The following is a 13,700-nucleotide window of genomic DNA, read 5'->3' on the forward strand; positions in this document are numbered from 1 at the left end:
GGCTTTGTTATTTGTTAGAGAATCTCACGGAGCCATTCTAAATTTCACTCTCTAAATCATTGTTAAGAGTAAAAATTATTTTCTATATTTTTTTTTCCAATAATTTTTTATATCTTGTGCGTACTTTAGAGAGCCATCCTTCCTCTATACTTGCTAGCGAGAAATCCGGAATAGAAAAATATCTATATTTTGAGATCAATTAAAGAACGGTTGGAGAGTATTGTTTTCACCAAAATTTATATTTCCATAAATTAGGAAGAGCCTGTTCTCGGTAAGTATTTTTTTTTCCAGCGGCTGCTCGAGCTGTGGCTGCAGCTCTCTCCCTGACAGGAGTACTGTGCTAACAGCTGCTACTGCTGAAAAGAAGGTGCAGCGAATGCAGCCGAAGAATATAAAGTGTATTTTGCAGTTGCTCTTAAACATTTATATATACTAGATAATATCCTGCACGTTGCTGCAGAATTTTATAATACTACAAAGAAGATAATTCTGTAATGCTAAATAGGAGAAAATTTACCAATAATGAAATCCTCGGTACCAATAATCCTGCAATGCTAAGTAGTAAGATGCATAAAGCTACAAATCCTCAGTACCAATAATGAAATCAACAGGCTCGGCAAGCAAAATTTCAATTTAATCCGTACTAATTAAAATTTGAAACTTAAAAGATTGATGAAACCATTTACCTGATGCAAAGCCAGCAAATAACATTCAATTGAAAAGGCAAAGAAACAAATTTTAATACATACTTCATTGCTGAGCTTGGTGACAAATTCTGGTGGCTTTCGTGACCGAGCAAATGCGGCGTGGAGCACCAGTATGGACATCACAATTTATGGTGGAGAATACACCCATAGATCCATAAAAGAAGGTCAAACGATGATCATTCGTATATATATGCCCACACATAGTGTGAAGAGATCGACGAAATTAGTCTTGTCTTTCAGGAGTTGTGGTTTTTCTTAAGGTTGCCCATGTTCTAGCGAATGAAGCAGCTCACATGTACACATAGATCGGAAAAGTGGCATGTAAGTCCGGCATGTGTAAGTGATCTTGTATTGTATGAGGCTTTGGCCAACTGAGTTAATGAAAGGCAAGTACGTCTAAAAAAGGGACAGAGGATGAAACAAAATTGAGATACGGAAAGTGAACAATATAGACAATAATTTAACCAAGGTTTCTAAATCAATTAGCAAATTAAACAAATGGTACGAAAGCTGTGATGCAAAATTTAAGCTCGTGCCTGGTGCTACCTGAAAAAAATACAAACAGTAAAGCTATTATGCAACGAAAAAATTAAAAGAACAAATAAACAATTAAGAAATCCGCCTACCTAATCGTGCTTCGTGCTAGACACTTAAGCTGCAAGCTGCTCTTGATCAGTATAGACAATAGTTGAACCAAGATTTCTAAATCAATTAGCAAATTAAACAAACGGTACAACAGCTGAGAAGAAAAATATTAAGCTCGTGCTTGGTGCTACCTGAAAAAAAATTACAAACAGTAAGCTATTATGTAACGGAAAAATCAAAAGAATAAATAAACAATTAAGAAATCCGCCTACCTGATCGTGCTTTGTGCTCGGATACTAATGTACTACTAATGTATTTTTTTTTTAAAAAACTTGGAATTGGAATGGATGGAAAAGGTTTTCCTCTGACTGCCTGCAGCTTATAAGTAGACGCAGACGCAGACACAGACCCAAACGACGCCGCCACCGCAAAAGCAGCAACCTTCCTCACCACAACCGCCGGGGTACAATTTAGATGAAAAATAAGTTTTTTGATATTTGTAGTGTAATCTAAAGTGCTTTTAAGGTGTTGATATACCCAACTATTATCTAGTATAATTCTTTTTTCGTCGTAAAAAAAAACCACCAGACATGGTGACGACGCGGATGACGATGCGGCTGCCGGCGGATCATCAGGTTGAGGAGGTGGTGGCGAAGGCGACTGAGGACGACAAGAGCCGGCACGTGGACGCCTTCGACGCTGGGAAGCCGCCGCCGTTCCGCATCGGCGACGTGCGCGCGGCGGTGCCGGAGCACTGCTGGCGCAAGAGCCTCTGGCGGTCGCTATGGTACGTGGCGCGGGACGTGGCGGTGGTGGTGGCACTGGGCGCGGCGGCCGCGGCGGCGGACAGCTGGGCGGTGTGGCCGCTGTACTGGGCGGCACAGGGGACCATGTTCTGGGCGCTCTTCACCCTGGGACACGACTGGTACGTACGCCGTCCCGTCCGTTGCTCCTCAAGGCCGGGACCAGTCGATCATCGTGTGTTTCTTTCTTTTGTTGGTTGTACGACGACGACGATGATCGATGACCATGTGTATATATATGTAATGTGTGTATTGGTGCAGTGGTCACGGGAGCTTCTCGGACAGCCGGACGCTCAACAGCGTGGTCGGTCATCTCCTCCACTCCTTCATCCTCATCCCCTACCATGGATGGTATGTTCTTCAATTCGGTCGATGGATTCCTCCCCTGCTTTGCTTGTCTTGTCTTCATTCACCTCAGCACAGCCGCCTACTTGCCATGTATCTACTGTATACATACAACACCGGCCTCATCATGTAAATTAAATGTAATAAAACATAAAGAAATTTGTTGCCATGCACATATATCGACATTAGCAGGCAGGTTTAATATCAGCTTCGGTCTTATTTGGATGCGCACTTATTTATTTTAATTCACATGTGTTGAAGTGGTCATTTCAATCCAATCCAACACATATGGATTGAAGTAGATACACATATATCCAAACAAGGCCTTATGATCGGTCTTATTGATGGTACGTACGGTTCATGTAACATCGTCATGCATAATAGTAATGATATTTAATAATGATATAATGCACGCAAGCAGGAGGATCAGCCACAGAATACATCATCAGAACCACGCCCACGTCGACAGGGACGAGTCATGGCGCCCGGTCAGTCAGTACATCTCTATTGTATCTATATCAGTATAGCATGTACTGTGCTAACTTTCCATCTTATACCATGAATGAGCAAGTATCCTGGTGTTTAAATACAGGGGCTAAAGTTTAGGAGTGTTATATCGAGTGTTATATCAGGGTATCATATGGGAGTGCTCGGATAGTAATTATAAAACAAATTATACAGTAATCTGCAAGACGAATTTATTAAGCCTAATTAATCCGTTTTTAGCATATGTTTACTGTAGCACCACATTGTCAAATCATGGACTAATTAGGCTTAAAAATTTCTTCTCGCAAATTAGTCGCAATCTGTGCAATTAATTATTTTTAGTCTATATTCAATACTCTATACATGTGTCTAAACATCCGATGTGATAGAGAGCATAATTTTTTTTTTGCTTTGCGGGGAACGAATATCTTCTTTGCTTTTGGTGTGAGATATATGATTGTACTATAAAATACTAGTATTTGTGTTTGAATAGATGATGCCAGCGTGTTTTCTGAAACTTAATCGGAGCTGCTTGAAAAATGCAATGCAGCTGACGGAGGGGCAGTACCGGCAACTGAAACCACGCGCAAAGAAGATAAGATTCACGGCCCCCTTCCCGGCGCTGCTCTTATTCCCCCTCTACCTCGTACGTGTAATATAATCTGAATATAAGAATATGTAATGCATGCATGGAGATGGAGCATCTCTCATCAAAATTTTCCAAATGTTAATTCAGTCTCCATGCCAACTGATGAAGAAAACAAACCGCCAATTATATAGTTGGTTGTGCTTGGATGCAGTTGTACAGGGGACCAGGCAAGCCGGGCTCCCACTTTCTTCCCAGCGGCGAGCTGTTCAGCCGCAAGGAGAAGGGCGACGTCATGCTCTCAACCACCTGCTGGTGCATCATGCTCGCCTCCCTCCTCGCCATGGCGTGCGCATTCGGCCCACTCCAGGTGCTCAAGATGTACGGCATCCCATACCTTGTAAGAAACCTATGCAACCAACCACTTCTATCCTTGTCAATTCTATTTTTTCACACTAATTAATGTTTGCTTATAAGCAACCACTACTCTAGTTTTTTCCCTAGCTAGTACTTGCATTGTGGAATTGTGATGAAAACAAGCAACTCAACGAGTACCAAAATTGAAACTAAAGGACTGGTGATAGATGCATCCCTAACTGCATGTATGCAGGTGTTTGTGATGTGGCTTGACTTGGTGACGTACCTGCACCACCATGGCCACCAGGAGCGCCTCCCCTGGTACCGCGGTGAGGAGTGGAGCTACCTGCGCGGCGGGCTCACGACGGTGGACAGGGACTACGGCTGGATCAACAACATCCACCACGACATCGGCACCCATGTCATCCACCACCTCTTCCCGCAGATCCCGCACTACCATCTTATCGAAGCTGTAAGCTGCTGCTAGCTCATATATAATTAGCAATTCTGATCACTCAAAAGTTACAATTATCTTTGCTTCTTCTTTTGTTGCTTAAAATTGAATTTGAAAATTAACAACAGACCAAGGCAGCGAAGCCGGTGCTGGGGCGATACTACCGGGAGCCACACAAGTCAGGACCGCTGCCACTTCACCTCCTTGGCGTGTTCCTCAGGAGCATCAGAGTCAACCACTTCGTCAGCGACCATGGGGATGTTGTCTACTACCAAACTGACCATGAGCAAAACCATCATATATAAGCAAAAATGACTAGGGAGGGATGCCCGTCTGGATGGTTGATGTTGGTGTTGAATACCTCTCGTATACGGAGTAGGTGAAGTTATTGGTGCAATGTATTCTGTTCGTGTTTGGGCTATTATGAAGAAAAAAAATGTCAGAATAAATTATGTGATTGTATAAATAACCAATTTCTCCGCATGCGCTACCGCTATGTTTTCTTCACCAGGCCTTGGATGCCTCCGCAAACCTCCTATGCTCTCTGCGTGCACAAATCCTCCCGCGGGTATGAATTTGTATATTCTCAAAGCAACACTGGCCGGAGTAACAATATATATATATATATATGCTTTGCTATAATACACCTGGGTACATCCTGTATATAGAATGCACCCAGGCGCGCCCAAGTGAATACATGCATGCTTGAAATTTTTTGTTGGTTAGAATCTTTGAAACAAATTTTCTCTTAAACCGTAACCCCGAGTGACAAACCATTTGTTGCATCCGACTCAAAAAAAATATTCTGAGCAAAACTAGATCCAATATGGATATATTTTTTATCCTTTAAACGAGTTGCATGTCAATTTACTACCGATTACAACTCTGTCTACCACCTAGTTGTAACTAGTTATAACTCTGTGTATTATATGCATCTGGTCAGTATAATCACGCCAAGTTGCAATTCTGAGTTGCAATCATATCTGAGTAGCAACTGTGTTGCAATTGAGTAGTAACTAGTTGCAATCAGTAGTAATTGGTTTGCAATCGAGTAGTAACTTGTTGCAAGCAGTAGTAATTGTGTAGTAACGAGTTGCAACTAGTGCTAACTGGGGTTGCAACTTGACAGGTGCATCTACCAACTAGGTTGCAAGTGAGTACTTGCTAGCTGCAATTGAGTACTAACTGGTTGCATTTCTATTCAGTAGGAGTTGCAATCATACCTGGTTATAATCAGAGTAATAACTGGGTTGCAACTAAGTAGTGAATAATTACAACCAGAAGTAACAAGGTTACACTAGATTATAATTAGTTGCAACCAGTGCTAAATACGCTACAGGCAAGTTGCAATTATGTTGTAGAAGTGCTTGCAACTCATAGTACAACATATTGCAATTACGTATTTGAAAAAAAACTTCATCAAATACAGCCTTCAATGCAACCAGTGCTAAATACGCTACAGCCAAGTTGCAATTGTGTTGTAGAAGTGCTTGCAACTCATAGTACAACATATTGCAATTACGTATTTGAAAAAAAAACTTCATCAAATACAACCTTCATTACAACCAGTGCTAAATACGCTACAGCTAAGTTACAATTGTGTTGTAGAAGTGCTTGCAACTCATAGTACAACATATTACAATTACGTATTTGGAAAAAAAAACTTCATCAAATACAGCCTTCATTGCAACCAGTGCTAAATACGCTACAGCCAAGTTGCAATTGTGTTGTAGAAGTGCTTGCAACTCATAGTACAACATATTGCAATTACGTATTTGAAAAAAAAAACTTCATCAAATAAAGCCTTCATGGATCTCGTTTTGTTAAGCATATTTTTTCAACAACCTACTTCAAACAAAACTAAAATCGGATATATGGTTTAGAAGATATCGTATTTTTTCGTTTGGAATCAACAAAAGATTCTCTGCATGCATGCTTCCTGGTGGGTCGGTTGAGCTGTTAGGTGGTATCACGTAGTTGGTTGTCTCCATTTAATTTTGCATGCAGAAGCGTGGACTTATCTCGCGCTCGCCGCGCTCCGCGCGTCTCACAGCTCACGCTCGCGTGTCGGGTGCACTCGTTTCACAGAATAGATGATAGCATAGGCATGAGAAAGTCAGTCAAAAAGAAGCAAGGTAGCTAAGGGACGGATCCTCTAGCTAGTTGAAGAACAGGTATCAATTATATATTGTGACAGGCAGCCAGCCCTGCAACACCACAGGACTAGCTACTTACTACACATTGGTTCAGTGATTGGGCGCCTCATCAGGTTCAGAGTTGAAGATCATTCCGCCCCACTAGTAGAATAGCTAAGCATTATTACTCCGACTATACTATACAATATAATTGTGGCTTGTACTACCTTGATGTTGAGTTGGAGCCCTGGTTTCATTCGTGTAACGGTGGTTAGTTGCATGGTCACTACTCTCTGAAATTTGTATTTCCTACCTCTCAAAAACGTTAATTTGTGTGATACAAATTGGGCTTGATCTGTACCATTTATTTGGAATTTAATTATATGCATGGCTACTAATGATATATCACATTTAATTAGACAGTTTAGGATGAGCATCTACCCTTTATATCCCTTCTATATATTATATACTGCAATACCAGAACATTCCTAGCAGTTTAGTTGATGCAAACAACCAAACAACTTTTCTTCGTAGCAAGGCTACGTGCATATATAGAAGGGACCTTGCATTGCATGCACCTCTGGCCTAGCTCACAGATATGAGCGAGGCTAGGGTCATTCGAGCGACCAATCAGACACTGTGGCCTCGTTCGCGTGTCCTTAAACCCGGTTTGATCTACTTCTTTTTTTATTCAAAACAGTGCATTTCTTTCACAAATTCTTCTAAATTCATCTAGATTCCTCCAAAATTCCTCCAAGCGAACAGGGCCATAGTTGATTTTGTTCCAACATTGCAGCTAGAGGCCAATAATCATCGTCCTTATGAATCTGAACTCTGCCTGTCTGAACAGTTCTTAATTGTTTGCACACTAGAGGAGAAATTTCCCTCACACCATGCGCCGACTGCATCCTCCGAGCTTAGCCTGGGAGCTACAGTGAAATGAGACGTTTCCACTGGTCCTAAATTTCACCGTATACTTTGCTTCCGCCACACCGGCCAGGCCAGCAAATGCAGGCCCAACTAGATCTGAAAGGGTATCATCCTCAACCCCAACAGACAGCAGTTCAAATATTCTATAAGATACTACATGGATTCCAATCCAATCCAGATAAAACAAGCGTACGGCATGCAGATAGCAATTCAGCGGAGTAGAACGAAGGCTACTAATCCTCAAAAAAAACAAACGAAGGCTACTAGTATGCAGTTAACAATTATCCTAATCTGTTGCTGCCTCAGGCTGCACGTTAATCTTGAACTTCATCTTCATCCATATCACCTTGGATCAGGCAGGCAGTATCCAGCTGCCATTCAACGATATATTCAGGTCAGCAAATTTCTATAAACAATATATGGTTATTACATAACACTACTGGAAAACTGAACTTTACCGAGTGCCTGAGACTTTGCCGAGTACTTTTTATCGGGGCACTCGGCAAAGAAATATTTTGCTGAGTGCCGCATTTGACAAAATAAAGCACTCGGCAAAGGTGGCTTTGCCGAGTGCCAGGCACTCGGCAAAGCCTGGCTCTCGGCAAATCTGGGCTTTGTCGAGTGCCTAACGGATGGCACTCGGCAAATTTTTTTTTATTTTTAAAAACTTATTTTACCGAGTGTAAGCCTTGGGCACTCGGCAATTTTTTTTTTAATTTTTTAAAAATTATTTTGCCGAGTGCCAGTATCAGGCACTCGGCAATTTTTTTTTTATTTTTGAAAATCAACTTTGCCGAGTGCCCCCTGGGCCGGCACTCGGCAAAGCCCACTTTGCCGAGTGCCCCCCATAGCACTCGGCAATTTTTTTTTTTTGATTTTGGGCCCAAATTTTTTTCTGTGGCCTTGTGACAGTATTTCAAACTCTATTTTAAAATTTGGGGCAATTTTGAATTTTTTTGATATATTTCATTAGTTTATTTCGTTTCGTCTATTTTTTTGGATATTTCAAATTTGAACTGCAAGTACATGGAATAATGGACTTTGGTCATCCAAAAATTGATACTCATGATATTTAGGGTATGTTTAGGCCGTATCCAGGAAGTCACATGAAATCTCGAGCATCTCGTTGATGTAACATGTCGAGGTACTTGCCGGAAATGTGATTTTAAATTATATAAAATGCAAACGAAGTCCGAAAATCACGAAACTTGTTGAGGCGTCGTGTTATCACATGTGGAGGCTGTTGTAAAAAATTGTAAAGCTTTCGAGCAAGTTGTGACGTCGGATGCCAAAAACCCAGACATCTCCACATGTGAAACGAAGTGATCACATGTGGAGATGTCTGGGTTTTTGGCATCCGACGTCACTACTTGCTCGAAATCTTATCAATTTTTTACCACAGCCTCCACATGCGATAACACGACGCCTCCACAAGTTTTGTGATTTTCGGACTTCATTTGGATTTTATATAATTTAAATTCACTTTTCCCGCAACTAACTCGACATGTTACGTCAACGAGATGCTCGAGATTTCATGTGACTCCCTGGATACGGCCTCAACATACGCTAAATATCATGAATATCAATTTTTGGATGACCAAATTCCATTATTCCATGGACCTGCAGTTCAAATTTGAAATACGCCGAAAAAATCAACGAAACGAAATAAATTAATGAAATATACCTAAAAAAGTCAAAATTTCACTAAATTTTAGAGTAGAGCTTTAAATACTGTCACAAGGCTACACAAATAAATTTGAGTCCAAAATAAAAATATATATATATATTGCCGAGTGCCATGGGGAGCACTCGGCAAAAATGTCTTTGCCGAGTGCCGGGCCCAGGAGACACTCGGCAAAATTTAATTTCAGAAAATAAAAAAAAATTGCTGAGTGCCCACGGATGACACTCGGCAAAGTTTTTTTTTAAAATAAAAATAAATTTTGTCGAGTGCCCGGGCCAGTGGGCACTCGGCAAAGAAAATAAAAAAAACGCCCGCGGCCTAAATGGCCAAACCAGCCCACCCTCACCCCTCCCTCCAAACCCTATCTTCAGCCGCCTGTGCCCCCGACCCCCGCACGCGCCGCGCGCCTGCCACATCGCCGCCCGCTGCCCACCGCGCCGCCAGCCGCCGCAGCGCGCCTCCGTGCAGCCCGCCCCCGCAGCGCCGCCCGCCCGCCGCTGCAGCGCCTCCGCGGGGGCCACCTCCCGCCCGCGCGCGCCTCCGCGTGCACCGCCGCGCTCGCGCCACACGCAGCAGCAGCGCCGCCCGCCGCAGCGTCGCGCCCCCAGCCCACCCCAGCCGCTGCCGCGCCCTCGCCGGCGAGCCCCGCCCTCGCGCCCGCGTGCGCCCGCGCCCTCCGCCGGCCGCGCCCGCTGCCGGAAATGGCCGGCCGGCACCAGCCAGCCGCCCCATCCCCTCGCCCTTGCAGCCATGGCCGGCTTGGATTCGAGCCGAGGTTCACTGGCCGCCAAACTCTGCTGTCCCGTTCCTCCTCCCCATCTCCGGCTATTTTTTTTCACTGATTCTCTGATTTTTTTTTTCACTGGTCGGATCTGCATCTTCGCGGTGTCCGGACGGGTGGCGCGTGTGCCGCGGCAAGCTGATGTTTGGAATGTGTCTAATATTGATCTTGTTTTTGTTGCCTATTTCAGGAGACTGACATTTCAGATAAGAGGGCAATGGGGAGGCCAAGAAGACCAAAGCTCCCGAGCCTACCTATTTAGTACAAACTTGAGTACTGTTTTCTAATTAGCGATGCACTAGATTGGTCTACAATTGACATATTAGAAAGTGTTCTGTACTTTTGTTCTATTTTTTATCAGGATGCAGTTTGTTGTCTGAGAATTTTCCACCATATACAAGACACTAGCATAAATATCCTTTCCCCTGCACACTGTTGTAAACAGTAGGAAATTCTTAACTCACATGAGGTGCATAATTTTTCAGATGGTGAGGACAGAAGATAGGAGGGGTTGACGTGTTTACATGGCTAGTGATACATGTTTGGAGTCTTTGCTGACCTTGACTTGCCTAGCCAGTCTTGCTTCAGATTACTTATTTGTGCCACTTCATCAAGCATATTCATTTCAAGTTAGGGTGGTATCTTCAAGTTTCCATTTTGTTGATATAAATTCTGATTGTAGTTATAAATTCAGAGCTGTCAAAATAATTGAGGTTTATGCTTGGTTAGAAATCACATCGTAACTGCAGTGATATATTGATTTATTTCAGTTCGCTGTAGAGATTCTTTTTTTGCATATAAATAAGCTTCTTTCAGTTCCACATATCAGACATAGCAAAGTGCGACATTTTTTCCAGCATATATTTAGCACGGATTGGTGAGGGAATGTGTGAGCTTACTTAGTATAGTGTCAGGCATGTTTGGTCTAATTTGGAGAAATCCTTGTCTCTTTTTTTTTATGTGTGAATGATCTTTTGCTTTCCATTGCAACAGTGTGTGTTGGTTTCCAGTCTGAATTCGAAGTTAAATAAAAAATATTCGTCAGACGTCACAATGTGTACGTACAGTAAGGATGTTGAACTTTGTGATGTTGAACTTGATTAATGTATATGTGTATATATATATATATATATATATATATATATATATATATTGTCTGTTACAATGGAATGTAAATATTTTTTTTTTTGCAATTCTCAGGGTCTTTGCCGAGTGCCTGGGCAGGGGCACTCGGCAAAGAAATTATTTAAAAAAATAAAAAAAACTTTGCCGAGTGTCTGGGCAGGGCCACTCGGCAAAGTATTTTTTTTAAAAAAACTTTGCCGAGTGCCTGGGCAGGGGCACTCGGCAAAGTACTTTTTAAAAAAATAAAAAAAACTTTGCCGAGTGCCTGGGCTGGGGCACTCGGCAAAGTAATTTTTAAAAAAAATAAAAAAAAATTTCCGAGTGCTAGGCCGGGCACTCGGCAAAATAACCGTTAACGGCCGGCGCCGCAACGGCCGAAAATATTTTGCCGAGTGCCGCTCCATGCACTCGGCAATTTTTTTTTTATTTTGCCGAGTGCCCCGATAAAAAGCACTCGACAAAGACCCTTTGCCGAGAAAAATTTTGCCGAGCGGACTTTGCCGAGTACTACACTCGGCAAAGCCTTTGCCGAGTGCAAAAGGCTATTTGCCGAGTGTAAAAACACTCGGCAAAGCCATGGCCTCCAGTAGTGTAATAATAGTGAGTCGATGAGATGTATCTACATACATGTTTGGTGGTCCGTTGTCACCTTTCAGACGGCCCCCATGATCACCAATCATCGCCCAGTCAAACACACAGAATACAAGATTTAATAGAATATTATGTTGATGTTACCTCCAACTAGATTATTGTTCAAATGTCCAAACAAATCTTGCAGTCATGTGCAAAACTAAACCTGAATACCAGCAGTAACATAACAACTTAAATACCAAAAGAGAAATCCACACTTACTTTTTTTGTCTTCAAATCATCCAAAATTTTCCAGATATCAAGAAAAAACAGGAGCGGGTTTCCTATTTCTGTATCATAGTAATTGATTGTCGACAGAGTATCGTCGGTAGTCCTTCGAAGGGTATCCCACGAAGGTAGATTGATCGGCAGAGATGCGTGTAATCGAGAACAAGAAGGCAACAGAGACACAAGAGTTAGACAGGTTCGGGCCGTCAGCGCGACGTAATACCCTACTCCTGTGGTCTATTGGATTGTATTGGCTTCGTATGATGTTGCGTGTGTTTTGAGGGGGTCCCTGCCCGCCTTATATAGTCTGGGGGGCAGGGTTATAAGTCGGTTAGATCTAGGAGATAACCGGAAAGTAATAACAGATTACATGAATCATGGGATCGAACGTTTCCTAACAGATGTCGTAGTATCTTCAGGATATCGCTCTTGATGTCTTGCGGTGCATGCCGAGCAGTGTCGTGCACCATAGGTGTTCGTCTTATGGGCTGGACCGCCCTTAGGAGCGCAACCCATGTAGTTTGTTGTGGGTATCCGGGGTCGTACCCCCACAGCTAGTCCCCGAGTGCCTTGTATCCACTGTGCAACGCCGTCTTGACCTTGTCCGAGCAGGTGTGAACAAAAGCCGAGCAGTCAAACTCATAGTCCGACCACCATACCGAGTCACCGAGCAGTTGTGAACCATCGCCGAATAGTGTATCCCAAGTAAGGCTTGCCATAAGGATGTAAGGAGCTCAAGTTCAAAATCAAAAATTTCCTCGTAGTGGACCAAGTGTGCCCACTTAGAGTCCGACCACGTGAAAGGAAGATAGTCTTCTTCAACTTCAGGAGGTGCAAAGTCTTCTAGATTAAAGCAAACACACTCACCGCAAGATGAAGTGTGCCCACTTAGTCCCCGAGCCTGATAGTAGGTGACGCAGTCACATGGTGCCATGGTCCAAAGTAGAAGAAAAGCAGAAGACCAGCCGAGCAGGCAGCTAGTCCCCGGACGAAGCCCTAAAATGAAAAATGAACATTCACCGCAAGGTGAAGTGTGCCCACTTAGTCCCCGAGCCTGACAGTAGGTGACATGGTCACGTGGTGCTAGGGTCAGAAACAACAGTAACAAGAAGAAAATCCCCAGTGTGGTGAGGAACCAATCGTAGTGATGACGTAATCCCCGAGCCACAAGTGGAAATTTCAGAGAAATCAAATCGTGGAGAAAAATCCAGAGTAATGGCTGTACAGTAGGAGTTACTGAGCCTTAATGATATTGCGGAGAAGTCGGCGAATATTCGGTGTGCAGTAACAAGTTGCGGTGAAAAATGGGTGATGTGGGCTGCAGTTGTGCGGAAGCCTAGGTAATGGCCCGCCACGCCGCTTCGGGGAATTCGGAGAGGTGCAAATCATGGTGCAATTTCCCAAAAACCCTTGAATGCAAAAAGTGGGGAGGGTGCTTTATAACTGCGCCGCTGCACTCCGCGCTCCCACCTTTGCCACTTCACCACTTTGTCTTCCTCCTTAGCCCTCACGCTTCCCGTTTCACATTCATACATGCTTTCATCGCCAGTCCCAAACCAAATCTGAGAGATGGCGCTGAAGAGGGGAGGTGGTAACCCAAAGAAGGCAGCTGCCAGAGCAAGCCGTGATAAGGAATGGGTGTCGTCACTCATGGGGGAGGCAGAGCTCAATGGGATGGTGGAGGCGGGCGTTCTTCTTGATCGTATCACCACCGGATGGCATCCAGTCGACGGTGAGCCCTTTCCGATGCCACACACCGATGAAGTTGTAATTTTTGAAGATTATTTCTAGCGTGGATTAGGACTTCCTGTTCATCCTTTCTTGCGGGATCTATTGGAGTTCTAGGGAGTGAGTCTGTGCAATC

The 13,700-nt window shown here is 43.4% G+C and overlaps 2 protein-coding genes across 2 annotated transcripts; one reads left to right on the forward strand and one right to left on the reverse strand.

The window, feature by feature from the left end:
- Positions 1-1,724: 1,724 nt before the first annotated feature.
- On the forward strand, positions 1,725-4,784 carry LOC136481331 (probable fatty acid desaturase DES1). Its single transcript, XM_066478690.1, has 8 exons — positions 1,725-1,755; positions 1,881-2,217; positions 2,357-2,446; positions 2,862-2,928; positions 3,477-3,572; positions 3,727-3,912; positions 4,123-4,341; positions 4,452-4,784. The coding sequence occupies exons 2-8, from the start codon at positions 1,883-1,885 to the stop codon at positions 4,626-4,628; spliced, it is 1,170 nt and encodes a 389-aa protein (XP_066334787.1). The 5' UTR covers positions 1,725-1,755; positions 1,881-1,882; the 3' UTR covers positions 4,629-4,784.
- Positions 4,785-7,702: 2,918 nt separating this feature from the next.
- On the reverse strand, positions 7,703-9,824 carry LOC136479202 (glycine-rich cell wall structural protein 1.0-like). The gene is made up of 2 exons (XM_066477140.1): positions 9,405-9,824; positions 7,703-7,759 (listed from the first exon to the last, which is right to left on the reverse strand). Exons 1-2 carry the CDS (start codon positions 9,822-9,824, stop codon positions 7,703-7,705), a joined length of 477 nt encoding a protein of 158 aa, XP_066333237.1.
- Positions 9,825-13,700: the final 3,876 nt, after the last annotated feature.

Source organism: Miscanthus floridulus, chromosome 9, assembly GCF_019320115.1.
Source record: "Miscanthus floridulus cultivar M001 chromosome 9, ASM1932011v1, whole genome shotgun sequence".
NCBI classification, from domain to species: domain Eukaryota; kingdom Viridiplantae; phylum Streptophyta; class Magnoliopsida; order Poales; family Poaceae; genus Miscanthus; species Miscanthus floridulus.